Raw genomic sequence first — 27,934 nt, 5'->3', positions numbered from 1 at the left:
TCAAGGCCGCGACTAACCCCGTCCCCTTCCCAGTAGCCTCGGGGCCACCCGCGTTCGTCGGCTTCGCCGCCATGTCGCGCTTCACAAGCACCAAGAAGCCCACCGGGTCCCCCCTCCTCCGGGGCCGACTGAGGCCTGACACGGCCTCGGGCGCAGAACCCGCCCCTCGCGTCCCCTCCCCTCAGCCACTCTGGCCCGAGCCCGCAGGCCCAGCCGCTTGGGGGAGCTGAGGCGACGCCAGCCCCGAGGGCGGGGGCGTTGGCAGTGCCCGGGCCCGGCCCCCTCGCTCGCTTCCTCCTCCTGGCGGCCGCCTGCCCGGCTCCTTGCTCCTCCCAGAGTCTGCGGGGAAGGGAAACCGAAAGTGCGCGGCGCCGGGCGGGGCCGCCGACCTACCTGGGCCGGAGAACGGAGCTCTAGCCGGAGGCGGCGGCGGCGGCGACGGCGAGGAGACGCGCCGCAGCCGGGTGAGTGGTCCGTGCCCCGGCCCCGCACCTGCTCCTGCCGCGCCGCGACCCCCGGCGCCCGCGCCGCCCCGCAGCTGCCTCTGTCCGCGGCTCCTACCTCTGCCCAGAACCCCAGCGCCCCCGATCCTTTAACCTCCTCAGCCCCCAGCGCCCCCCGTCTTCCTCCTCACAGTCCCTGGCCCCTCTCCTCATGCGCCTGTCACCTCCTCAGCCTCCAACGTCCCTCATCATCCCCCTCCCAGTCCCTGGCCCCTCTCCTCAGTGCCCCTGTGCTCTCTTCAGTGTCCCTATCCCCTCAGCTCACCCGTCGCTCTCCTTAACGCCCCCAACACCCTCGTCATCCACCTCTGCCTCTGGTCTCACCCCTCTCTCTGCCCTTACTTTCTGCCATAGCTACTGCCTTTATCTCCCTCTGGCCTCGCCTCCTGTCACCGTATTCATCCTCCGTCTTCTACAAAGCCCCTCAGTCCCCTGGACTCCCAGCCCTGCTGGAGTCACCCCATCGCGGCAACAAGCACCCACCTCTCCCAGCTGAACTCTGTCCCACCCTCTTCTTGAGGCCACCATACATCTCCAGCTCTCCCCTATATCCCCCACCAGCCCCTGCTTCAGCCTGGGAATGGCACCTTCCTTCACAGGCCACCACACAGCCTTGGGCTCTCCCTTGACCTCATAATAGTGCCTTCAGGACCCGGTGGGCACCTGTGTGCCAGTGACTCCTCTCAGGACCCTGGAGACTTCCTCTTGAAACCGGCTCTTCTTGCTTCAACCTCTTTCATCTCGCCCTGGTAATGATCATTTTCCTCTAATTCTGACCTCTGTACCAGCCTGAACATCACGGATTTTCTTCTTCCTCCCCTTTAGGCCTTGATTCCCCCAAAAACCCACTTTACTTTGCTTTTTTCATAGCATTTCCTGTTTATCTGCTCCCTTCCTTTCCTTGCCTTTTCTTTTTAACATCTTATTTCTTTCTTTCTTTTCTTTTTTTTTTCCTGTTTCTTTTATGCCAGAAAGTTTCAGGGTTTCTATTTTAGTTTTTTTTCAAAAAGAGGAAGAAGGAATTTTTCCCTTGGGGAATTAAAAAACAAAAAACTCTAAATATTGAATGCGCAGCATGAGAGCAGCGTTTGATAAGATGAGGGAAGAGACTCACCAAAAATATTCCCAGAGGGAAGAAAAGGGACTCCTTTTTCTGATGAGAATAAAAGCTACCCTCATATAATGCCAAATCTATTCACAGTTTCCAACTATGAATATTTTAAAACTTAGTGAGAAGGACAGTCTCAAAAAATCCCTTTGCTGAGGACTCTGAGTCACCTACTCTTTCCCTAGCCCCATCCCACATGTGTATGAGTTGGACTGAGAAATTCCCTTAAAGGGGCTTCCACTTCCTCTTATAGGACCAGTGTCAAATCATCAAGACAGAAGAAAAAGGACAAGGAAAGAACTGCAGATGTCTAACTGGTTCTAGAGAAACAGCACCCCATAGATGCTAAAGCTCCTGGTTATTAAAACATATAATTTCTTTCTCTTGATTCAGTAGAGCAGAGGATTTAATCATTTGACTGCATTTCAAAGAGCAGGATAAGGGATAACTGCTCAGTAATTATTTGCAAACCATAGGGCACTGCAAACTATCAAAAACTATGTAATATAAATGCCAGGTAGGGTGGTGAGTACATGGTTTTGGATTAACAAAAATGGACTCCTTTTGCCCTAGCAACAGTATTTGTCTGCTTTATAGGAGAGAAAAATGAAACCTAGCAACTGATTAAGTAACTTGGCTAAAAGCATAAACCAAACAGTAGTTTTGAATGGGAATTGATGACACTCCCTCGAACCACAAGATAGTGCAAGGTAAAGGGAAGGGGGAATTTGATCCCTTGAAATCACCTAAATCATGAATTTTGTGCTTTATATCATAATTGGGTATTCACAGAATTGAGAACTTGTGCTCATGATTAAAATCTGCATTTAGCTCTTAGTTATTGAATCATTAACATGTAGAGACAGAAGGATGGTGCTTGGGTTTTTGCTGTTGGATGCTGATAACTCTCAGCCTGTGCAGTTTTCCAGGTAATGTGAATGTGGAGAAATTGAGGTGACTCAGACATGGAGGACAGAAGACCTCATCTGGAGGCCAGGCCCAGGAATCCCCATACCAACCCCAGAGGTAAGCAAGATTTCTTACCTAATGAGAAGGAAATTCTAGTAGTAAGAGAAGGACATCGGATTCCCTTTGAATAAGCAGGCCCAACTAAGATTGCATGAGTGACTCTGAAAAACAGACAGCCCTCTACTTTTCCTAAGAGAGCCAATGAATGGGTGCAGTTTACTTTAATAAAAACAGTGATGGAATGGCAGAAATGGAAATAACTTTTAGTCTATAGCAGCGCTGTCCAATAGAAACATAATGCAATCCAAAAATGTAATTTTTAATTTTCTAGTAGCATCATTTAAAAAAGTTTAAAAAAAAGAGATGAGGGCTGGCCATTTAGCTTAATTGGTTAGAGTGTGGTGTTATAACACCAAGGTCAAGGGTTCAGATCCCCCTAGCAGCCAGCCACCAAAAAAAAAAAAAAAAAAACCAGGTGAAATTTATGTTTAAAATGTAGTATTAACTTAATAAAATTTAATAATGTAATAATATGTCTGATATAACAGTATATCCAAAGTACTATCATTTTGTTACAATTGAATATATTTCATTATCATAATACTTTAATAATTTTAATAATATTTTTATCTCCCCCCAAATTCTCAAATATTATCATTTTGAGATGTTATTGGTATATTAAATGTTCTCACTACACACAAGAAAAAGTGGTAACTATGTGAGGTGAGGGACGTGTTAACCAACTTGATTGTGGTAATCATTTCACAATGTATACATATATCAAATCATCATGTTGTACACCTTAAATTTATACAATTTTTTAATGATACCTCAATAAACCTGGAAAAAATACTTTAAAGAGGACACATCATGTAATTATTTCAGTACATGCTGTGCTGAAAAGCCATGTTAAAGTTGAATATCCATCCCTAATAAAGAACTTCATGGTTGAAAAAAAAAGATATTATTAATGTAAAAAAAAAGTCAATGAAATATTTAACTTTTTTGTACTAGGTCTTCAAAATCCTATGTGTCTTTTACAAATCTTAATTCAGACTAGCCACTTTGACATGTTTAATAGCCACCTGTGGACCAGTGGCTGTGTATTGAATATGCAGGTCTAGAGTCCTAGTCACCAAAACAAAGTCCCAAGAGCATCACTCTACTGAAGCAATTGTTTTGTTTGCTCAGAACTTCCTAAAACAAAACAACAAAATGGATTCCTGCTTTTCCCTAATTTTGCAATGTGTCATCGAGTTTTAGCTGTGGAACAAATGAGGAAGAACCATGCGAGTTTATTCTTTGAGCTATGTGAATGTTGAAAGAATGAGAAATGATATAATTTTCCATTCTTCCAAGACATAGAGTCTTCTAATCAGATCAGAATATAAAAAGTAAGACTTTTTTCTGATATTTTGGGAGTTTGAAAAGTAAATATGAAAGTAACAATTTAAAAAATTTAGAGTTCAGTTGTATAGAATTTATATCTACTAAGTATTCCTTTATATTGTCACATTAAAATTTTCTCTAGAAAGTGCAAAACAAAAAAAAATGTACAAAATGTTCTTAGCATCTGATGTCATGAAATGGTATGATCATCTTAAATATCATATGTAGTTGAAGCTTTAATAACATTTTTTATTAGCAGATTATTGTATACAGTCTTATTTTGTTTGTTTTTAAAATCTCCACATCATTCTACTAAGTTGGGTCAGCTCCAGAATCAATTTTACGGGAGAGAAAAGTGAAAAAAAACAGACTTTGGATGTTCAGCAAGGTCACTTATGAAATGTGTGGCAGATCAAGGAAGAAGAGTTTGGCTTCATCCACAGACAGTGATATTAGCTTTCCCGTGTGTAATGGGTCTGTCTTCCTCACCACCCCCCTCTCCCTCAGGCTTTCTGTAATGAGTGTTGGTAATTGATGTGGATGAACTCATGCTACAGAAAAGAGGAAAACTTGAGTTTCATTTTTCAGTTTCCTGAAACAAAGCTTGAGTTTCAGTTTTTAGTTTCCTTCACAAACTTATCAGTTTGCTGAAAAACATCTTGGTAAAGGAAGCCCAGCTTCCTCTTTCCCATTCAAACTGCATTTGCTGATGCTGGGCAAAATTCAAGTAGTATTTTCCTTCATAGTTTTATTCCACTTGATGTCTCTGCTGCCTACGATAATTGTTTAGTGGTAGAACAAATAGCCCTAGGAATCAATAGGGTATTCCCAATAGAAAATTATTGTTACTGCTACCGGTAGTAACCCATATTTACTGAGAGCTTTTCATATGTCAGGTACTATACTAAGTATTTTGTAAACATTTAATCTTCACAACAACCCAGAAACTGAGACTTAGAGAAATTATACAACTTGGTCAAGGTTATACAGTGAGTAAATGGCCAAGCCAAGATTTGAACTAGGTCTGTTTGGCCCGGAAACTCATGTTCTGACCATTGTTTGGTAATGGGACTAGACCAGAAGCAAGGAGCTGGGGCTGGCCAGTTAGCTTATTCAGTTATAGCACGGTGCTGATAAATGAAGATCCAGGATTCAATCCCTGTACCAGCCAACTACCAAAAAAAAATGGAAGCAGTGAGCTAATCCTAAAGTTCCAGTATGTGAGCATTAAATGATACTGTATGTATTTCTTCTCTAGCTTGTATTAGGCACTCAAAACATGTTTCTTTTTTTTTTTTTTTTTTTTTTTGTCTTTTTCGTGACCGGCACTCAGCCAGTGAGTGCACCGGCCATTCCTATATAGGATCCAAACCCGCGGCGGGAGCGTTGCCCAGCGCTGCACTCTCCCAAGCGCGCCACGGGTTCGGCCCCAAAACATGTTTATTTCTTTTTTTTTTTTTTTTTTTTAATTTTTATTTTTTAATTTTTTTTTTTTTGCTTTTTATTTTTTTTATTTTTATTATTTTTTTAAAAATTTTATTTTGTCGATATACATTGTAGCTGATTATTGCTCCCCATCACCAAAACCTCCCTCCCTTCTCCCTCCCCCCTCCCCCCAACAATGAAACATGTTTATTTCATTTCCCTTTTGCATCCTTTGGAAAAACAGTATTTTCATAATCTATACAGCAAAAACAGTAATCTGTCTTTCATTTATTATATGACTTGGTAGGAAGCCTTTTTTTTCTCCAAATAAAATGTAAGCTCCTAAGTTGTTTTGGGAAATGAGGGCATGTTTATTGTTGTCCTACTGGGTTTCCTTGCCCCTTGATTCTTCTGCTTACCCAATATTCCCATTGTGCTTAGGGCCTATGGATGGAGACTTACCACCAAGAGCTAGAAATCAGGCCAATAACCCACCAGCCAGTGCTCTCAGAGGAGGAGCCAACCAGCCCAGAAGGCATCCCAGGGCCAACAGTCATCCTGTTCCTTACCAGCAAAGGGAAGAGAGATTTCGGGCCATGGGCAGGAACCCACATCAGGGAAGGAGGAACCAGGAGGGGCATGCCAGTGATGAAGCTAGAGGCCAAAGACATGGTCAGGAGAATGACACCAGGCAGAGAAATGGCAACCAGGAGGGTAGGAACCATGGACCACCACGGTCCAGTGAAAACTTCCAGCAGTGGCGGACCCCCCACCAGAAGCCTGCAGAACAGCCACAGCAGGTGAAGAAACTGGGCTACAAATTCCTAGAAAGTCTTTTGCAGAAAGACCCCTCAGAGGTGGTCATCACACTTGCCACAAGTTTAGGGCTAAAGGAGCTCCTGTCTCATTCCTCCATGAAATCCAACTTCCTTGAGCTTATCTGCCAGGTTCTTCGGAAGGCTTGCAGTTCCAAAATGGACCGCCAGAGCATTCTCCATGTTCTGGGCGTATTGAAGAATTCCAAATTCCTCAGAGTCTGCCTGCCTACTTATGTGGTAGGAATGATCACTGAACCTGACCCTGACATTCGAAACCAGTATCCAAAACATATAAGCAACATCATCTCCCTCATCCAGGACCTGGTAAGCATCTTCCCCGCCAGCTCCGTGCAGGAAACATCCATGCTTATTTCCCTCCTGCCAGCTTCTCTTAATGCTTTGAGAGCCTCTGGTGTTGACATAGAAGAGGAGACAGAAAAGAACCTGGAAAAAGTGCAGACCATCATTGAACATCTGCAGGAAAAGAGGCGAGAGGGCACTTTGAGAGTGGATACCTATACTCTAGTGAAGCCTCAGGCAGATCATGTTGAGAGCTACCGGACTGTACCCATTTACCCTACCTACAATGAAGTGCACTTGGATGAAAGGCCCTTCCTTCGCCCCAACATCATTTCTGGAAAATATGACAGCACTGCTGTCTATTTGGATACCCACTTCCGACTCTTAAGAGAAGATTTTGTCAGACCGCTACGGGAAGGCATTTTGGAACTTCTCCAAAACTTTGAAGACCAGTGCCTGAGGAAGAGAAAGTTTGATGACATCCGAATCTACTTTGATACCAGGATTATCACCCCTTTGTGTTCATCATCAGGCATTGTCTACAAGGTACAGTTTGACACAAAACCACTGAAGTTTGTTCGCTGGCAGAATTCCAAGCGATTACTCTATGGATCCTTGGTATGCATGTCCAAGGACAACTTTGAGACATTTCTTTTTGCCACTGTTTCTAACCGGGAACAAGAAGATCTCTGCCAAGGAATTGTCCAGCTTTCCTTCAATGAACAAAGCCAACAGCTTCTAGCAGATGTCCAGCCCTCTGACTCTTTCCTCATGGTGGAGACAACTGCATACTTTGAGGCCTATAGGCATGTCCTGGAAGGACTCCAGGAGGTCCAGGAGGAAGATGTCCCCTTCCAGAGGATCATCGTGGAGTGCAACTCACATGTGAAGGAGCCAAGGTACTTGCTAATGGGAGGTAGATATGATTTCACCTCCTTAATAGAGAATCCCTCAGCCACTGGGGAATCTCTGAGGAATGCCGAGGGCTTCAGATACTCCAGAGTTAATGTCTTAGACCCTAACCAGTGGCCCTCAAAAGAAGCCCTGAAGCTGGATGACTCCCAGATGGAAGCCTTGCAGTTCGCTCTCACAAGTGAACTGGCTATTATTCAAGGACCTCCTGGAACAGGTAAGACAGAGAATTTTTCAGAGCACATAACTTCTGCCCTATGAGATAGGCAAGGGAGGCCTGACGCTATGTTTCTAGAATGTTTCATTTGGAAACATTCTCCTGAAATGGGCATAAAAGTTGTTTATAAAGTAGCCACTTATGGGTCTGTCAGTTAGCTCAGTTGGCTAGAGCATGGTATTATAACACCAAGGTCAAAGTTTTGACCATACCAGCCAGCCACCAAAAAAAAAAAAAGTAGCTGCTTATAGTGATTTTCCAATGAGGACCCATTGGCATGCATAGTAATAGACCAAAAATCACAAGATTAGAAAAGACTGCTAGAGGTCACACTTAGGGAGATGGATTCTCTTTGCTTCACTGAAGGATATATTAATTTGTTCAATTTTATGTTATTTTAAATTAAATAGTATCAATATATAATAATAGCACTATGTGCCAAGCACTGTTTTACACACTTTACATATGTTAAGTCATTGTATCCTCACAACAACTCAGTGAGGTAGAAACCACTATTAAAATCATTTTACAGATGAGAAGACTAAGGCAAAGAAAGGTTAAATAAGCTCTTATTTAAGAGGTGTGAGGTGTGTGTTGAAGCTCACACAGATGGTAAATAATAGACGTAGGACTTGAACTCAAGCAGTCTGGCTGTAGAGTCCTGGCTCCTACCTACCACACTGTACTTGCTTTTCATGGAAATATACCTCTCTGTACTCTCCTTCCCATACTCCATTCTGTAATCCTATTCTGGGGTGGTAACTGCTATTAGCACTTTGATACGCATCTTTCCAGATGTTCTCTAAGGTTAACGTTGATATATCTGTGTGTCTGTACTGTATGTGTATTTATATGTTTACGTATGTACACATATACTTTTTCTATTTTTATTTAACAAAAATAGGATTATGCCCTATATATTGTTCTACAATGTTTTATATGTAACATGTTATGGACATCTTTATATTCTCTACATTACAGTCACATTTAGAAATGTACCTCATTTTTTTTACTATCCCTGCATAGTATTCTAGTATTGGAATGCCCCGTAATTGTTTTCTTTTGGGTTACACACAGTGCTATAATAAATATCCATATACCTGTATATCTATATCTCTATGTGTGTACATTTTGGGGTACTCTGCTTATTATTTCTGCAGTTTTTTCCTCTGAAAGTGGAAATTTACATTAATAGTTATAATAGTTACTGCTAAATTAACCTCCCTAAAGGATGTAACCCCCCACCCCCAAAAAATTATAAAAACAGGAAGAGGTCTTTAAAAACACTGATAAAGTAATGGCAACTCATGATAAAAATTTCATGTAACAGAATGGAAAGTTCTTTCTAAGAAGATACACAATATGGGAAAATAATTTAAAGTGATGTTTTGAGGGCTTTAAAAAAAGGGGAGTGAGGAGGATGTACCAGTTTATACTCCCACCAAGAATGAACTATAGTGTTCATTTCCTTCATCCTTTTCAGCATTGTTGTATGTTACCAATTTTTTTAGATTTTGTTGATCTGAGAATTTAAAATTTGGAGGTCATTTTTATTATTACATTTGTCTCATTATTACTTTTATTTTTATTTAATAAATTATGGCTCGATTTTTTTTAAAAGTCCCTATCTCCCTCCTCCCACCATCCCAGTCAGTTCCCATTTCCCCCTACTTTCTTTAAAACTACTGTGCTATAAACACTGTTTTGCACATTACTTTGCTCCCTTGTAAAGTATCTTGGAGACCCTTTCATATTTAACCACTTTCCTGTGGATTTACTATTACAAACAATAGTTCAATTAATAGCCTTGTTTGTGAGTCTTTTTACACACAAATAGAATATATCCAGAAAAGAAATTCCTAACTGGTTCAAAAATGTGTGCATTTTTAATTTTAATAGATGTTTCCAGTTTGCTCTCTGGTAGTGTATATCACAGTAGTTACTTTGTATTTCTTCAGTAAAAAATGAGATTAAATGTCCTTGTGCTTATTAGCTGTTTATATTTCTATTCCTATGGATTGCCTTTTCATAGTCTTTGCCCATATTTCTGTTGAATTGCTTCTTCTTATTGATTTGTAGGAGCTGTTTGTATATTAAAAATATGCATGTTGCAAATAATTTCTTCTAATGTTATCACTTGGCTCTTTAATTCCAAGTTTAGTAATCATTTCACGCTAGCATTAGACAGACACACACACCACACACACACACACACACACACAGGGCCTACCAATGAGTATGGGAGAAGGTAGTAAAGGAGATCATTTTAGGAGTAGAAGTTCCATAACATATCTACTGTAAGGGGAAGGAAAACACTGGAAGGGGATAGAGTAAATATTGAATTAGAAAGATTCTCTTTCCTACTAAAGTATCCTTATCCAGCCAGTCCTCCAAACCACCAAACTAGAAACCTAGGAGTTATCCTTTCCTGCTCACTACCTACCTCCCACCCCAGCCAAACCATTACCAAACCATTATTCTTTACATTACAGTCACATTTAGAAATGTACCTCATTCTTTTTATGATTCCTGCATTTTTACCTCTGAAACTTCTTCCCTGTCTGCCTATTTATCTAATCTCCACTGCTGGAGGCAGGCACTGGTCTTCACTCACCTAGAAGATGACAGGAGCCTGCTGACCAGTCCACCCCTTTTACCTCTTGCCTGCTCTTTCCCAATTATCACTTCCCCAGGGAAGCCTCTCCCAACCTCATTGACTAGGCTGTAGTCCTAGTTATATGTTTTCATAATACCATGTATTTCTCATTTACCATATTTATGCTTTTATATTTGTTTGTGTGATTAATTATTATCTTTCTCTTCTATAAGTCTGTAAGGTCCAGGAGGATAAGAACCATGTCTGTTTTGCTCACTATCATATTTCTTGCACCTTACCCAGTGCCTGACACCTGGTAGGCACTCAATAAATATTTAAAGAAAAAAAATGAAGGAAGAAATGACTTGTCATGATATATTGAAGACTTTGATTTTCTTGTATTACTCACTCACTCAAATTCGAGTTTCTTGTTCCTGTTTTTTTGTTTTTTTGGGTTTTGTTGCAGCTGGCCAGTATGGCAATCCAAATTCTTGACCTTGGTGTTATAACAAACTTTGAGTTTTTTGAGGACAGTAGCTGCCTTACTCAGCCTGACACAATGTAAGAGTCTGTCAGTTTGTAGACTTAATTAATTAATTAATGGCCAATTACTAATAAGCCCATAACTCTGACTCCAATGTTGATTTCTGAGTTTTCCCCTCCCATCACAAAGGCAAGTCTACCACGGTATATAAAAAGAATTTCTAAAGAATTTGCCATATGATATTAGAAAAAACATATATGTCCATCAATAGGGAATTGGCTAAAAAATACCTTATAGCTGTAAAAAAAGAAAAAACAAAATGAGGGCCGGCCTCGTAGTTCATTCGGGAGAGTGTGGTGCTGATGGCTCGAAGACCATGGGTTCGGATCCCTATATAGGGATGGCCAATTTGCTCACTTGGAGAGCGTGGTGTTGACAATATCAAGTCAAGGGTTAAGATCCCCTTACCAGTCATCTTTTAAAAAAAAAAAAAAAAAGACTCTCTGGAAAGTTCCCAAGAAACTGGTAATATTGGTTTCTTCTAGCAAGAGGAACTGGGTGACTAGGGGACAGAAGTGCAGGGGGAACTTTTCACAGTATACCCAGTTGTGCTTCTTGGATTTTAAACCATCTCAGTGTATTACCTTAAAATAAAATTTAACAAATTTTTGCTCTAAGTAATTAATTACTCCTTTTATAAAGTCTCTAAATTTTGAAATTTCTTTTTCCTTATTTTCTAGGCAAAACCTATGTTGGTCTAAAAATTGTTCAAGCCCTTCTAACCAACGAGTCCGTTTGGCAAATTAGCCTCCAGAAGTTCCCCATCTTGGTTGTGTGTTATACAAATCACGCTTTGGACCAGTTTCTGGAAGGTAATATCTGAGCAAAATTGTTCTCTATAAAGACATTTGTAGTTGAACCAACAACATCAGCAATTTCATTATCTTTGTATTGCTTTTTGAGTAAAGTCCACAGTCCTTATCATGACTTTCGAGGCCATGTGTGATCTGTCCCAGTGCAACTCTAAACTGTATCTTTTACTTATTCCCTTGTTCTCCCTAATTCCAACAACACTGAGTGTCTTCAATTCCTTGAATTTCTCTAGCTTCTCCCTTGGTCCATGCTGGTGCCCTGCCTGGAATGCACTTTTTTCCCCTCTCTCTCTCTCTCTCTCTCCATCTTGAACTTATCCAGCCTGACTGGCTCCAACTCATTCTTCAGGTCTCACTTTAAACTCTCTTCTTCAGGTAGATTTTTGCTATTGTCCCCAAACAAGTCTCTTTTTGTATTTTTTTCTTTTTTTGTAGTCTGTTTTATGTGTCTCTACCCTAGACTGTAAACACTGTGAGGGGTGGTCCTGTTTCTTGCTGTATTCACAGATTGTGGCACATATTAGGCACTCGAAAAATACTAATTGCATTAATGAATGAATGAGTATGTGCTTTTTCTCTTTTGCTTAGAATATTATTTTCCATTCTTCCATACCCTCTTTTCACCTAGATAAATCTTCTTTATTTTTAGAGTCTCAGTTTAAATACTAGATCCTCAAGAATAGATCCCTACCCACCCAGATTAGGTAAGGTCTCCTGCTATCCACCGATAGCATCATGTACTTACAATACTTATTACACTTTTCACTATTGTAATAAATTGTTTAATGAGGGCTGGCCAGTTAGCTCAGTTGGTTAGAGTGTGGTGTTACACCACCAAGGTCAAGGATTCAGATCCCTGCACTGGCCAGCCACAAAAATATAAATAAAGAAAAATAAATTAATAAATTATTTAATGAGTACCTTCTCTGCTAGACTTTGAGATATGAGAACAAATCAGGAACCAAGTCTGTGTATTGACTGCTATATCTTTAGAACCTGGCCCATGCCTGGAACGTATAAGCATTCAGTAAATCTACCAAGCAAATAATACGGAACATTTACTGAGTGCTTGCTTTGTACCAGGACCTAGTGAGGGGGTATAAAGATATTCTTTCATTTATCCAGACTTTAGCTCTATGAGGAAAGTATTATTGCCTCTAAATCACAGACAAAGAAATTGAGACTCAAGTAACTTGCCCCAGGTTACACAGCAGTAAGTGGTGAAGACAAGATTTGGGTCCCCGGTTGTCTTATTCCAGAGCCTATGCTCTTAAGCACTACACTTTATGCTCTGCAGGTCACATCCTCTCTGGGGCCTTCTTGCTCATTAATGGAGTAAATTTCCTGAAAGCACAAGTTTGTTCACTAAGGGACCAGTTGAGACAGGATCCCATACACACATAACTCTCACCCGAGAACCCAGCATAGCTCCTCTCAACCCTACCATACTCCACTGTGCTCCACAGGCATCTACAAATGTCAGAAGACCAGCATCGTGCGGGTGGGTGGAAGGAGCAACAGTGAAATCCTGAAGCAGTTCACCCTGAGGGAGCTGAGGAACAAGCGGGAATTCCGCCGCAACCTGCCCATGCACCTCCGAAGGGCATACATGAGTGTAAGTCCCAGCTCTGGAATGTTTGAGGGAATTAAAGGGGGACCTAAATAAGACAGAAGTGGATATCTGGGTAGGCAGCCCAGATATGGAGGTTCCTCAATGCTCTGAAGAACCCAGATCCCTTCCATTATTCCTTTCTTCTAATTTCTTGGTGTGATCTTTGCCTTCATAATCCAAGATGAGGAAAGGACAAAGAAGGGCACACTGCCCTTCCCCACTCCTGCCAAGACTTTAAGGCTACCTCCCCAAACCACCCACAGCACTATTAGAGCCCATTAATCAGGGAAATGTCATCTTTTAGCCGGGCAGCAATGTACCCAACTAAAAATCTGAGTTCTTATTACCAAGGAAAAGAGAGAGAACAGATACTGTGAGGCTTGAAGCCTCGGTCACAGTATCCTTGGCCTGTTTTTCTGTTGTATTATGTGTTTCCTTTTCTTACTGATTGGTACGAGTCTGTAGACATTTTGGATACAAACCTTTTGGTTTCAAGACCACAATAATGTGTCTTGGGAAATGGGTTTGTTGACCGGTGTATTTATTTATTCTGTCTGTCTTAGCTTCATTTTCCCTCAGGGCAGGGACTGAGTTTGGGGGATGATGATACTTCCTCATCATTCTTTCCCTCTGTTCTTGGCAGATTGTAACACAGATGAAGGAGTCAGAGCAAGAGCTTCGTGAAGGAGCCCAGACCCTGGAGTGCACCATGCGTGGCGTTATACGGGAACAGCACCTGGAGAAATACATTTCCCCCCAACACTGGGAAAGCCTGATGAATGGACCAATGCAGGTAGGGGTCACCCTGGGGGACCCAAACATGTCACTTGCCTCAGTACTTGAAGGAAACCTCCAGCAGATGCAGCAATCCAAAGCTTTAGCTGTTTGGCAATCTAATGCTGCCATAATGTAAAAAATTCCCTTTCATGATGAAAGGCATTTGAGTATATTGGTCAGGTACAAGACTCTGGAACCAGCCTGCTGGGTTTGAATCCTAGCTTTGCCTTGTACAAGTTAATTAATTTTTCTGTGCCTGTTTCCTCTTATTACAAAGTGAGGATAATAATAGCTTTAAGTTGAACCATATAAAGTTGCCAATATTTGTAAATTTGACTTGCAAAAATGGCAATTTCTTTTTTTTTTTTTTTTTTTGTCTTTTTCGTGACCAGCACTCAGCCAGTGAGTGCACCGGCCAGTCCTATATAGGATCCGAACCTGCGGCGGGAGCGTCGCTGCGCTCCCAGCGCCGCACTCTCCTGAGTGCGCCACGGGCTCAGCCCAAAAATGGCAATTTCTTACAGATCAACTTAACTCTTATCTTACTGTTATTTGGATAAACAAGTTAATATTTGTAAACGTCTTAATAAGTGTGCTATAAGTGTTTGTTAAATGAAAATAAACACAATCATGTTAAACAAAATCATGTTAAATAAAATCATAAGCAGAGACAACCTAGCACATATAGAGAGCTTGGGAGTTGATAAACCTAGGCTGACTATGTGGTCACACAGCCTTGGACAAGTGTGAACCTCAACAATCAAACAAGGATAATAATAATGTCTGCCTTCAAATTATATTGTAAGAAATAACTGAGATGATCTCTGCAAATGGTAGCTCTATTATCATTGGGTTGGTGATTTCCAGGGTTACACACCCAAAAACTTAAAGGGATCAATCAAGTTCTATAAATAAGTGAAGCAGTCTACATGTGAAACATTAGCAAGCAAGACTCCAGCAAACTGGAAAAGAGGTAGCAGCAACCTAGTTCCAGCCATTTGCTGCCATTCAGTTATACAGGCTCATTGTTTTCATAGCTCCTGATTTTGTCAAGAGAGGATAGAATTTTCAATTTTTTAAATTCTATGCATGTCATATTAAATGTTCTGGTTGTTCAAGAGATGCTAAATTGCAACCTCAGAATTTTTTTTTTTTTTTTTTTTTTTTTTAATTTTTAAAGTCCCTATATGAGATGACCGGCAAAGGGATCTTAACCCTTGACTTGGTGTTGTCAGTACCACACTCTCCCAAGTGAGCTACGGTTCAGCCCTGCAACCTCAGAATTATAAGGGAATTACTTTTTACCCTTTGAGGAGACCTTGCCATCACACGTTATCATAGAATTCTTGTGACTGATAATTCTTCCTTCCTCAGGATAGCGAATGGGTCAACTTCCAGTGTTGGAAGCATTCCATGATGCTGGAGTGGCTGGGTCTAGGTGTTGGTTCTTTCACCCAAAATGTTGCTCCAGCAGGACCTGAGAATACAGGTAAGAAGTGCATTTCTTAAGGTAGTATATTATAAAGACCAGAACAGCAAGACTTAAAAGTTTTGCCCAGAAAACATAAAGCTCTATGAATCAATCAGAGAAAGACAAATAGCTTAATAGGAAAATAGATAAAAGACTTTCAACAAACACAACACAAAATAAGAAATCCTGTTGGTCAATAGATATATGAAAAGTGCTCATTAGAAACTAGGAGAATTAGCTTTTGCTCAAGCCATTCTTGCTGTGTAACACCCTATGTCACTGTAGAGAGTCACCACCAAGAAGAAGGCCCTCACCAGATGTGTTCCCTGGACCTTGGACTTCCCAGGCTCCAAAATGTAAGAAATAAATTTCAGATAACACCAAGGTCAAGGGCTCAGATCTTACCAGCCAATCTGCCAAACCCAACCCCACCCGCCAAAAAAAGAAATTTCATTTTTTTATAAATTACTCAGTTTCAGGTATTCTGTTTATAAGCAACAGAAATGGACTAATACATCCAATAATAGAGGGGACTGTTAAATAAAGTTATTCTATCCCATTATGAATTTTTTGAAGAACTAAATTTATACTAAAATTAAAAATAGGAACCATTAAAAAGGGTTGCCTCTGAGGTTGTGAGACTTGGAATGGAAGAGAGAAGTGTAGAAACTGCTGATTTCTTATTTGGTATATATTAAAAGATTTTTAAATAAAAACTTTTCTTTAGCCAATAAAAAAAAGAAAAAGAAAAAAAGGAACAAACTAGAGGAATTAAAACTCAGTGAGTCCTCTTCAACCAATTAAGCCCTCTATGCTCCTTTCCTCGTGGGGGCCCAGTATACAGTGACTGCAAACAGCAGCCTCCTTGGTAGTGTATGCAGACTGTTGCTTATATGGGTTGCCCTAAGGGACCTTGAAGGCAGCCCTTTCCAATAGACATTCATGTCCCTTACCTAGCACTGTCCCAGTCTAGGCTCCAGACAAGTATGTGGGGTACCTTTGGAAAGCCCAGGGCACAGTGGCCAGGGTTCACATTGGCCAAATCATCATGCTTATCCACACCAAGCTGCAGAACGAGGAGCATATGATTGAGGCCCTATGTAGGGCTAAGTTGAAGTTCCCTGGCCTCCAGAAGATCCACATCTCAAAGATGTGGGGCTTTACCAAGTTTAATGTCAGTGAATGTAAAAACATGGTGGCTGAGCAGCAGCTCATCCCAGATGGTTGTGGGGTTAAATATATCACCAACAGTGGCCCCCTGGACACTTGTGAGAGTTTTCACTGTGCTGCCTCTCCTTACTCACACTCACTAATACATTCTGCTTGCCATCCAAAAAAAAACCCAATGAGATACTATTACACACCTACCAGATTGGCAAAAATTAAAAAGTCTGATATAACTCTACATTGATGAGAGTGTGGATCAGTGGGAACTCTGATACCCTGCTAGTGGGGATATAAATTGGCACATCTACTTTATGATAGCAAAAAACCAGGAAGAATTCAAATATTCATCAACATTTGTACGATAGATAGATCAATTACAATCTACTCAGATAATGAAATACTATATAACAGTGAAAAGGAACAAACCACAGCATATACAGCAACATACATGAATCTCAAAAAACTTGCTGAATGAAAAAGGCAAGTTACAGAAAAATATATATACTAGACAACATGTTGTTTGTAGAGATATATAGTATACATATGATAACTTTTTTTGTTTTTAAGGGGAAATGACTAATATAAAATTCAGGTTAGAAGAACCCACAGAATCATAAAAATATTTGGTAGTTTTCTCCTTCTTAAATTGAGTGGAAGGTACCTGGATGTTCATTTTATATATTTTTATTATCCTTTAAACTGCATATTTACATTGTATATACTTCTTTATATGTCTATTTGATATAAGTAAGACTTTTTTTTTTACCAGCTTGAATTATTTATTAGGTAGATATTTGTTGAATGTATAACTTAGAAATAGTTACAAACCCAAGCCAGTCTTTTTGCTTTATGATTACTTTATACATCTTGTTTGTAATGGTGAATTCAGTACTTTTAGTCCTTTTCCTGGGGTTTCAGTCACAGTTAATGATGATTTACTGCACTGTGCATTCTTCACATTCAATAGCATACAGAACATTGCAGGAATAACAACAGGGGCATCATCCTGATATTGCTTGGAAGTAGGCTGGATTTGTCATAATTTTGGAGGCTGGTAATTCCAAAGTCTGTGGAACACATCTGGTGAAGGCCTTGTCCTGGTGGTGATTATAGTAACTCAGGGTATCACATGGCAAATATGGCAGGAGCAAAAAGCAAGTAAAACGTTTCTTAAGGCATGCATTCATGTGATTTTTAAAATATAAAACATGTAACAAAAGAGTATATAAGGAAACCTAAGTCTCCCTCCCCTAACTCTCAATCCTGCCAATTTTCCTTCCCCAAGGTAACGACTTAAGCCCCTTGAGAATGTCTTCATGCACCTGAGCTCTTTAGGTGCCCTCTTCCATACCTTGGTTTCAAGAGTCTCCATCTGTGTCTTCTCTACTTTCCTCTCTTAGCCCAGGCAGGAGGAGAGAAGGAAGAAGAAGGGGAGGAGGAGGATTCACTGATCGAGATCGCAGAAGAAGCCGACCTGATTCAAGCAGACCGGGTGATTGAGGAGGAAGAGGTGGTGAGGCCCCAGCGGCGGAAGAAGGAAGAGAATGGGGCAGACCAGGTGTTGGCCAAAATGCTTCTGGCCATGAGGCTAGACCACTATGGCCCCAGGACAACAGCTGGGCAAGAGCAAGCCTCAGGAGAATGGGAGGTAAACTCACTTCCTCAGGGCCCTGAAAGCCCCAACAGAATGGGAAACAGGAATTCAGTTATTGTTGCCAGGTGGGTGTGGGTTAGATTCGGTTAAAACAGGCTTGAGAGTGTTCTGACCACTTCTGTTTTCCCCCACTTCTAATAACAGCTTGTTCACTGCATCCTCACAATTAGCTAATATACCATTTTACAACCTAACCCTGGTGTAAAATAAGTCTAATTCCAAAAAGTACAAAAATTATGGCTCTTCAGGGGTGCTCTGGAAAGAAATGCCAACTTAGAAAGGTGGGAAGCAGGTAGCTAACTGTTCTCTAGAACTTTTAGAAAAATGCAGCATATGAGTTGGATCACTTAGGTCTCAGTGCTTCATGCCTTCAGGTGTGTTATCTTCTGTGAACATGTATTAAGATTTTAGAAGGTCAAAGTAAAACAGTGAAGCAAGGCCCCCAGACTGGATGGAATACTCATTCTTCATTGACATTGGAATTTGACACCTCTGAAAGGCAGAATGGTGTGAATGCCCAGATGTCTCCATGTAGACTTTCCCTTTGCTCCTTCTTTTGGTCAAGCCCAGTCGTCCTCAGAATTCACCGTGCATTATTATGATGATAGAGGACTGGATACTCAAAATAAATTTTAAACCCCAGTGATAATTTAGGGACTCTCAAGGGCAACTTTGGATGCAGTTTTTCACTCAACTGCTGCCTTTGCACCTGATCTCCTAGCTTAGTTCAACATCGCTATACGTAGGGGGTGGAGTCATGATCCCAATCCTTAGAAGCATGGATTGGGCATCTTTCTGCCATTTGGCCTCAGGAGAGGTTGATTTGTTTGGTTTTGAAGGCAGGGAGTTGTCTTTAATCTGGTGACATCCATCTCACATGCCAATCCTTCTAAAGGCTCATGGCCTCAGACTCAGTGGCAGAGCCAGGAGAAAGCACTTTCTCCTAAACAGTGCCTTTCACCTACTTGTTAAAGGTACTACATTGATATGATGGCATTTAGAAGGCCTTCTGCCAAGCCCTGCACTAAGCACTGGCTGCTAGGCATTGGTAGTACAGCAGTCAACAAGAGAAACCCACCCCTACTACTTCCTGACACATGTTTTAGGAATGAGAAGCAGATTATGGTCAAAAGACATTCAATGATAACTAGTGCCAGCACTGTTATAATTGCTTTCCATGTATTTACTCCTGTCAAGCCAACTACCCTATGAAGAAGTGCTATTATTATTCCCATTTTATAGAAGGGGATGCTGAGTCACACAGAGGTTAAGGAACTTGCCCTAGGTACCACACCCTAATAAGAGGTCGAGCGGGGCTTTGAACCCAGGCAAATTGGCTCCAGAGTCCTTGTTTAGTCAACTCTCCAATGGAATAGCTGTTGGAAGAGTGTGAGATGCTTGAAGTCCATCAGAAGTGGCAGCCCTTTTTCTTATGTGCTACGGTCGCCAACTTGGGCTTAGAACTGGGCCTGCCTCTGCTCGACGGTACTGTACTTGGTATTGTTTGTCTACAGACCCAGAGTAAACAGAAAAAGAAAATGAAGAAGAAAGTGAAGGTTGAGCTTCGCAAACTGAACACCATGACTGAAGCTGAGGCCAGTGAGATCTGGGACGTTTGGCAGCTGGACCTGAATTCTCGCTGGCGGCTTTATAGGTACTGTACCCAACTCTTAGCCCGCCCATGTAATTTCCCCAGGAAGTTCTTTTCTGTTCCCAGAACACTCCCCACCCCCAAGACGTTCAACAATGTTAGCTAATTATTGACTGAGTCCTACCACTGAGCTCAGTGCTGGGGATGCAGCAATGGGATAGAATGGACACTTGCTCTACCTTCATGGAGTGTTGAGTCTATCCAGAGACAAGTGAGTCACATAATTCCACAAATAAAAATGGGCGTAAACACTATGAAGGAAAAGAGCGGGAAGTACTAAGAATATTATGTGATATCTCAGCCAGTCTGAGGTATCCAGGAACATGACGGTGTTGGAAGCAAGATCTGAAAGATGAGTAGGCATTATCAAGGCCAGGGGAAAAGGGGGAGCAGATGAGTTTGAGGGGACCACATAGGCAAAGGCCCTGAGATGGGAGGGAGCATGGCTGTGTGAGAAACTGAAAGAAGGTGACCAGCATGGCTCTGGCACAGAGAAAGATGGCAAGTAAAGTTAGAAGGGTGGGCAGGGCCTCGTACAGCTCAGGTGGGGAGTGTGGATTTTACCTGAAGAGTAGCAGAGAACCATTGGAAGGTTTTATAGCAGAGTAGTGACATTATCTGTTTTACTTGTAAAAACAAGTACTCTGTGGAGGATTAGGGGAGGGGAAGGGACTGAGGCAGGGATGGGGTAGGGAAAATATATGAGAAATTCTTCCTAAAGCTTTTGAAGTCTCTTATTCTCTTCCCAATAGTTAACCTTTGTTCTTTATCCTACCCCCTTCCTTAGTTCCTGACCACTCTGCACATCTTTTTGTTGGGCATTTTGGACTCAGGTCCTCTCTCTTTCTCTCTCTGGCCTGTAAACTCCTCGAGGGTCCAGATTTCACTTCATACATTGGGCACACTGAAAGGGGTTCCTCCACCTTCTCAGAGACACGGCATCTTTTCCCTGTTTCTTTCTCCAGGCTATGGCTACAGATGTACCAGGCTGACGCCCGCCGGAAGATCCTCAGCTATGAACGCCAGTACCGCACATCAGCAGAGAGAATGGCTGAACTAAGACTCCAGGAAGACCTGCACATCCTTAAAGATGCCCAGGTCGTAGGAATGACAACCACAGGTAAGAAAATATGGGGAAATTTACCTGTTTCAGCCAAGTTCACTTTTTTTTTTGGCGGCTGGCTGGTACAGGGATATAAACCTTGACTTTGGTGTTACAAAGCCACACTCTAAGAGAGCTAACCAGCCAGCCCCCAAGTTCCCTTCTGATACCAACATCGTATCAGATTTTCTAGGACAGGTGAAGAGAAGCTTCTTTAGTAGGTTAGAGGAAAATACCATGAAAAGCTATTGAAAGCAACTCGTATTTTGGGAGCTCTTGGCACAATTCACCCACTTGCTCCTACTGAGTGACCAACATGGGTATGATGCTCTGGAGAATACCCCGACACCCATTCTCTCATTCAATAGTCACCACAGCCCTGGATGAATATGAGGGGTCAGTTGTCACTGACCCAGGTTCAAGGAAAGTACAAAAGAGGATTCCCAGAGGCCCAGTGGCCCTATGGGTCCTGTGCCTTAGCTCAGAGGAGCCTTTCTCCTTTCCTGACTTGAGGGGCTGCCAAATACCGCCAGATCCTGCAGAAGGTGGAGCCTCGGATTGTCATCGTGGAAGAGGCTGCCGAAGTCCTTGAGGCCCATACTATTGCCACATTGAGCAAAGCGTGCCAGCACCTCATTCTGATTGGGGACCACCAGCAGGTAAAGCAGGAGCATCTGGAAGATGGGCTGGCTCTCTGGAAGGCGGGATCAAACAGGAGGACCCCAGCCTCTCTGCTTCAGCAGTCCTCAAGTTTACTTGTGGCTTTTTGTGATTCCTCTTGCCCTCATCTCCCATATTGTCTAAGAACAGATGCTGTTAGATTTGGTGTGTATTTTATTTGTTTTGGTTTTTTTTTTTTTTTTGGTAGCTGGCAAGTACAGGGAACTGAACCCTTGACCTTGATGTTATAAGGCCAGGTTCTAATCGGAGCGTACGTTAGTACTACCATCATCCATTTCACTGCTACATTCCTAGTGCACCGTGGCCTCTTGAGTGTTACAATAGCATGCTCCTCAGTCTCCCTTCTATTTTTGCTACCCTCTAATCCATTCTCCATAAAGGAGCCAGAGTGAATTTTTTTAATTTTTAAAAATCAGATCATGTCACTTCACAGCTTAAAACCCTCCAGTGGTTTCCTATTGCACTTAACATAAAAATAAAGGCTTCTTAAAGTGGCCTAGAAAAGCCAATATGATCCCGTATTGGCTTGTTTCTCTGATTTCATCTCATTTGCTCATGGTCTTCCCACTATGCGTCCTTCCTGCTCCTTCTCATGGCTTGCTTTTCAAATGACTGACTGGCCACTTCATTCATACTGATATCAACTCAGATGTCATGGTTCAGAGAGGCCTAGCTGAACCCCCCCCCAACCTCAGGCACTCTCACATAACCCTTCGCTCTTGTCTTCACAGCCCTTGTCACTATTAAACCTTAACCTGTCAGCAGCTAGAATAGTGTCTGGCACATAGTTAAAAAACATCTGCTAGGTGGATGGATGGACAGATGGATGGATGGATGGTTAAAATACATTTTCAATAGAGAATCCTCTGCCATGTTTCTCTTCTCAGCTGCGTCCCAGTGCCAATGTGTATGATCTAGCCAAGAACTTCAACCTTGAGGTGTCCCTTTTTGAACGGCTAGTGAAAGTCAACATTCCCTTTGTACGTCTGAATTATCAGGTGAGAAGCTAGGCCTCTGTTATTACCAAACGCCCAGGAGAAGGCCCCTGGGAGCCTGCCAACTGCCAGTAAGAGAAATCTTATAAAAACAAAACCAGTTTAGTAATGACCAGAAGATCACCTTGTGTTAACTTTTTGTTAGACGAAGGAGCTGTTTACATTATGCTTTCTCCCTATTATTATTTTCAATTGTTACCTCTAGATTTTCCCCCAGTAACCTAGTCTTTAGAGAAATTGTCCACTTGTCCTCTGTCCATGTTTCTAATGACATACACATATTGTTCCAGCACCGTATGCGCCCTGAAATTGCCCGCCTTTTGACCCCCCACATTTACCAGGATCTGAAGAATCACCCCTCTGTTCTCAAGTATGAGAAGATTAAGGTGAGACTGTTCTATCTGGTCTTTCCTTGATGGTGTCCACAGCCTAGGAGGCTATATTTTCCTCAGGAAGAAAAAAGGGCTTTCAGAAGAGAACAGAACCAGCTTTTTTAAAAAACTGGCTATTGGGAGAAAAAATAGTATAGAAATTGAGAATACAGACCTGGGTTTTTTAATCCCAGCTCTGCCACTTAGTAGCTGTGTAATGTTTAGCAAGTATATAAATGTATAGCAAATATAAAAATTCTGAGTGTCAGGGTCTTCCTCTGGACAATGCGAGTAAAGATTCATGCCTCATCCCGCCTGTACTGAGGAGGAAATGCATGTAAAGTGGTGAGCACAGCGGAGTGAGTGCTCAGTAAGTTAGCTGCTCATTCCCCTGGGTGTAAGTCTTACATTGCGGGTGGCTATTTTAAATGTTAATATCATACCTGTATCTTGAAAACTAAAACAGACATAAATTCTTTATCCATTTCATAGTTTACCATGGCCCAAAACAAAGCATATAGTGACTAACTTCAGAATTAAAGATAGTGATGTGGAAGGTACAGAAAGCTTTCCAGATTCTCCCTCTGGAGCAGGGTTAGTGGCCAATGCCTATGAAGATAGGAAGAAGACAGCAAAGGCCATGAGTGAACCTTCTAATATGCCACTTCTTTTCCTTTTCAGGGTGTCTTTTCCAACCTTTTCTTTGTAGAACACAACTTTCCTGAACAGGAAATTCAAGAAGGCAGAAGCCATCAGAACCAGCACGAGGCTCACTTTGTCGTGGAGTTGTGCAAGTACTTCCTGTGCCAGGAATATTTGCCGTCCCAGATTACCATCCTCACCACCTATACCGGACAGCTCTTCTGCCTGCGCAAACTCATGCCTACCAAGACATTTGCTGGTGTCAAGGTCCATGTCGTGGACAAATATCAAGGAGAAGAGAATGACATCCTCCTCCTCTCTCTAGTGCGAAGCAACCAGGAAGGCAGGGTGGGTTTTCTCCAGATATCCAACCGCATCTGTGTGGCTTTGTCCCGAGCCAAGAAGGGCATGTACTGCATTGGAAACATGCAGATGCTGGCAAGGGTGCCCTTGTGGAGCAAGATCATCCATACCCTTCGAGAGAACAATCAGATAGGCCCCGCACTCCAGCTCTGCTGCCAGAACCACCCTAATACCCACACCTTAGTATCCAAAGCTTCTGACTTCCAAAAAGTGCCGGAAGGAGGCTGCAACCTGCCTTGTGAGTTCCGGCTGGCCTGTGGGCATGTCTGCACCCGTGCCTGCCACCCCTATGACTCCTCACATAAGGAGTTCCAGTGCATGAAGCCATGCCAGAAAGTCATCTGCCAGGATGGGCACCGGTGCCCCCTTGTTTGCTTCCAGGAGTGTAAGCCTTGTCAGGTGAAAGTGCCCAAAATCATTCCTCAGTGTGGCCATGAACAAATGGTCCCTTGTTCCATGCCTGAGTTAGATTTCTGCTGCCAGGAGCCTTGTCCCAGGGTCCTGAGATGTGGGCACAGATGCAGCCATTCATGTGGGGAGGACTGTGTGAGGTTGTGTTCAGAATTGGTCACCGTGAAACTCAAGTGTGGGCACAGCCAACCGGTGAAGTGTGGTAATGTGAAAGACCTCGAGTTTGATCTGCCAGTCAAGTGCACCACCAAGTGTGGCACCATCTTGGACTGCGGCCATCCTTGTCCCGGTTCCTGCCATACCTGCTATGAAGGGCGCTTCCATGAGCGCTGTCAGCAGCCCTGCAAGCGCCTGCTCATCTGCTCACACAAGTGCCAGGAGCCATGCATTGGCGAGTGCCCACCCTGTCAGCGTACCTGTCAAAACCGCTGTGTCCACAGCCAGTGCAAGAAGAAGTGTGGGGAGCTGTGCAGCCCCTGTGTGGAACCCTGTGTCTGGCGCTGCCAGCACTTCCAGTGCACAAAACTCTGCTCTGAACCCTGCAACCGACCCCCATGCTATGTGCCTTGTACTAAGCTGCTGGCTTGTGGCCACCCCTGCATAGGTCTGTGCGGGGAGCCCTGCCCCAAGAAGTGCCGTGTCTGCAACCTGGATGAAGTCACCCAAATCTTCTTTGGCTTTGAGGATGAGCCTGATGCCCGCTTTGTGCAGCTAGAGGACTGCAGCCACATCTTCGAGGTACAAGCCTTGGACCGCTACATGAATGAGCAGAAGGATGATGAAGTCGCCATCAAGCTGAAGGTCTGCCCTATCTGCCAGGTGCCAATCCGCAAAAATCTGAGGTATGGAACCAGTATCAAAGAACGGCTGGAAGAGATTGAAATCATCAAGGAAAAGATCCAAGGCTCAGCAGGGGAAATTGCAACCAGCCAAGAACAACTTAAGGCCCTGCTGGAGAGGAAGAACCTCCTCCATCAAATACTTCCTGAAGATTTCTTGATGCTAAAGGAAAAGCTGGCCCAGAAAAATCTGTCAGTGAAGGACCTGGGCCTTGTTGAGAATTACATTGGTTTCTATGACCACTTGGCCAGCCTGTGGGATTCCCTGAAAAAGGTGCATGTCTTAGAACAAGAAAGAGTGAGGACTCGACTAGAGCAGGTCCATCAGTGGCTGGCCAAGAAGCGCTTGAGCTTCACCAGCCAGGAACTGAGTGACCTCCAAAGCGAAATCAAGAGGCTCACATATCTACTGAACCTCCTGAGCCGCTGCAAGATGGCAGAGGAGAAGATAAAAGGTAGCATAGCAGAAGAGGTCTACAGTATCCGGAATGTCCTCGAGAAAACATGTAAATTCACCCAGGAAGATGAACAGCTTGTGCAGAGAAAGATGGAACTTCTGAAAGCCACCCTTCCCTGCTCTGGCCTGGGCATCTCAGAGGAAGAGCGAGTGCAGATTGTCAATGCCATGGGTTTTCCTCGTGGCCATTGGTTCAAGTGCCCCAATGGCCATATCTATGCGATTAGTGATTGTGGGGGAGCCATGCAGAGGGGCACCTGTCCTGACTGTAAGGAGGTGATTGGTGGCACAAATCATACTCTGGAAAGTCGCAACCAGCTTGCTTCTGAGATGGATGGAGCCCAGCACCCTGCATGGTCTGACACAGCCAACAACCTGATGAACTTTGAGGAGATCCAGAGGATGATGTAGGAAGGTGGCACCTGCTTTTACCCCAGCCACCATATAGCTGGGTTGGCTCTCTTATGAAGGAACCGAAGTTTTTTTATTATTGTCCTTTAGTCTTAGCACTAAAAGATCCACTTTTAGGGCTTGCCCACATCATTTCTAGATTTATCCCTGCGCCAGAGTAAGCACTTTATCTCCAGAACTGAGAGCAAAATTAACAGATCTCACCTCTTTCTCTCCCCTACAAATTAGTGGACCGATTCCCTGGAGGTTAGAGGCTTCCAACTAGGACTACCTAGTGGTACCTCTCTGTCATGACTCACTCAGATGTTTCTTCTACAATGTTTCCAGGGCACAGAGTATAAGCTCAGTGCAACTGACTGATTCTAATCGCTAGGCCCTAACTTGCAGACTAACTCTCATTCTAAAGAACAGAGGCCCAGAGGGAATTGTTTATGAACCACTTATCCCTTCAAGGAGCACAAGAATCCCTCCTGCCCTCTTCCTTGGGCACCCTCCCTCCAGGAGATGGAGGCACGTGATAAGACAAAGACATTACAACTTACCCTAACCCAGTTACCTATTCACTGAGAGACGGAAAGTGGAACTACACACATCTGCAGACTTACGCAGCAGGCCCAGGCTGAGTGACCCATACCATTTCCTGTGACTTGTATTTCTGGGATGGTGGAGATTTCTTTACCTGCTATAGGAGAGTTTTGGTAGCAGTGCTGGTTCCCCCAAGGCCCTGTGTGGAGCTAAACTCCCATTCAGTACCAGCAGCACCTATCCCATGTGTGATCCTTCATCCCAACACCCTCTCTTACAGCTTTTGCCTGGGGCAGGGTTAGCATGCCAGCAGCTTCTACAGGCCCCATTGCCAGGCCAGAAGCCAGCACCCAGGCCTGCTGCCTGCATATGCATTCCCTTGATCCAGTGTTCCTTAGAACTGACATTTAGCCATCTCAGGTCCTTTCTAATGTGGGCAAGAAAAATGCCCCTTTCCTATGTATGCATTTCTTTTTTTGTCTTTACTATGCACTTTAGCTTATAAAGTCAATTAATAAAGACAATTGAGAAAATCAGTGGTTCCATGTCTGTCCTCACCTAGAAGCAACTAAGGCAGCCTGACACAGAGAACAGGGACCGGGCAGGCACTGCCTACAATGAGGCAATGCATTTTGTTTGTTTTTGTGGTATGGGGTTTTTATTTAGTTGGTGAGTCATTTTTACCCAAGGTAAAAAAACATTTTTTTTCGACCTGTACAAAAAGGTACACTTGAAGTTTCCTTCCCTAGAAGCAATGCTGTTAGCTTCATGAGTCCTCCTAAAGATAAATTGCATATGCAATATATATCCCCTTAAAAAAAGAAAAGTACACAGTTCTGCACTTGGCTTTTTTAGCCTAACCTACCCTTTTCATTAGTATATAGAGTAGAAAATATTGTAATCACCTTAGTACTTTTACTAGTCTTTACAATTTTACCAAATGACGATACATTCTTGTTGCCTGCAAATGTGAATGCCTTCTCTTAACTGCTTGAAATTAATACATCAAGAAAAAAAAATTAGAAAAATAATGTCTTAGTCCCTTTGGGCTGCTTAAAAACAATGTACCTTAGATTGGGTAATTTATAAACAACAGAACAATTTCTCACAACTTCTCACAGTTCTGGAGGCTGGGAAGTGCAAGATCGACATGCCAGCAGATTCAGTGTCTGGTGAGAAGTCACTCTGCTGTGTCCGCACATGGTGGAAGGG

At 42.7% G+C, this 27,934-nt stretch overlaps 1 protein-coding gene and 1 non-coding gene across 5 annotated transcripts; both read left to right on the top strand.

Moving 5' to 3' along the window:
* The first annotated feature begins 54 nt into the window (after nucleotides 1-54).
* ZNFX1 (zinc finger NFX1-type containing 1) lies at nucleotides 55-27,207 on the top strand. Of its 4 annotated transcripts, none has more exons than XM_063097680.1 (15): nucleotides 55-464; nucleotides 1,153-1,252; nucleotides 2,533-2,637; nucleotides 5,836-7,641; nucleotides 11,462-11,593; nucleotides 13,060-13,208; nucleotides 13,849-13,998; nucleotides 15,357-15,471; nucleotides 18,021-18,268; nucleotides 19,789-19,928; nucleotides 20,891-21,045; nucleotides 21,541-21,686; nucleotides 22,596-22,706; nucleotides 22,994-23,089; nucleotides 23,756-27,207. In XM_063097680.1, the coding sequence occupies exons 3-15, from the start codon at nucleotides 2,577-2,579 to the stop codon at nucleotides 26,195-26,197; spliced, it is 5,751 nt and encodes a 1,916-aa protein (XP_062953750.1). In that variant the 5' UTR covers nucleotides 55-464; nucleotides 1,153-1,252; nucleotides 2,533-2,576; the 3' UTR covers nucleotides 26,198-27,207. The 4 variants fall into 4 exon arrangements, with proteins under 4 accessions (XP_062953750.1, XP_062953729.1, XP_062953740.1 ...); XM_063097659.1 differs by having other exon boundaries at nucleotides 1,103-1,252; XM_063097670.1 differs by having other exon boundaries at nucleotides 1,065-1,252.
* Nucleotides 16,244-16,378, top strand: LOC134365676 (small nucleolar RNA SNORA70). The gene has a single exon (XR_010022145.1). It is a non-coding gene; the product is annotated as a small nucleolar RNA SNORA70 (small nucleolar RNA).
* Nucleotides 27,208-27,934: the final 727 nt, after the last annotated feature.

Source organism: Cynocephalus volans, chromosome 1, assembly GCF_027409185.1.
Source record: "Cynocephalus volans isolate mCynVol1 chromosome 1, mCynVol1.pri, whole genome shotgun sequence".
In the NCBI taxonomy this organism is placed as follows: domain Eukaryota; kingdom Metazoa; phylum Chordata; class Mammalia; order Dermoptera; family Cynocephalidae; genus Cynocephalus; species Cynocephalus volans.
This window is presented reverse-complemented; position numbering and strand designations above follow the sequence as displayed.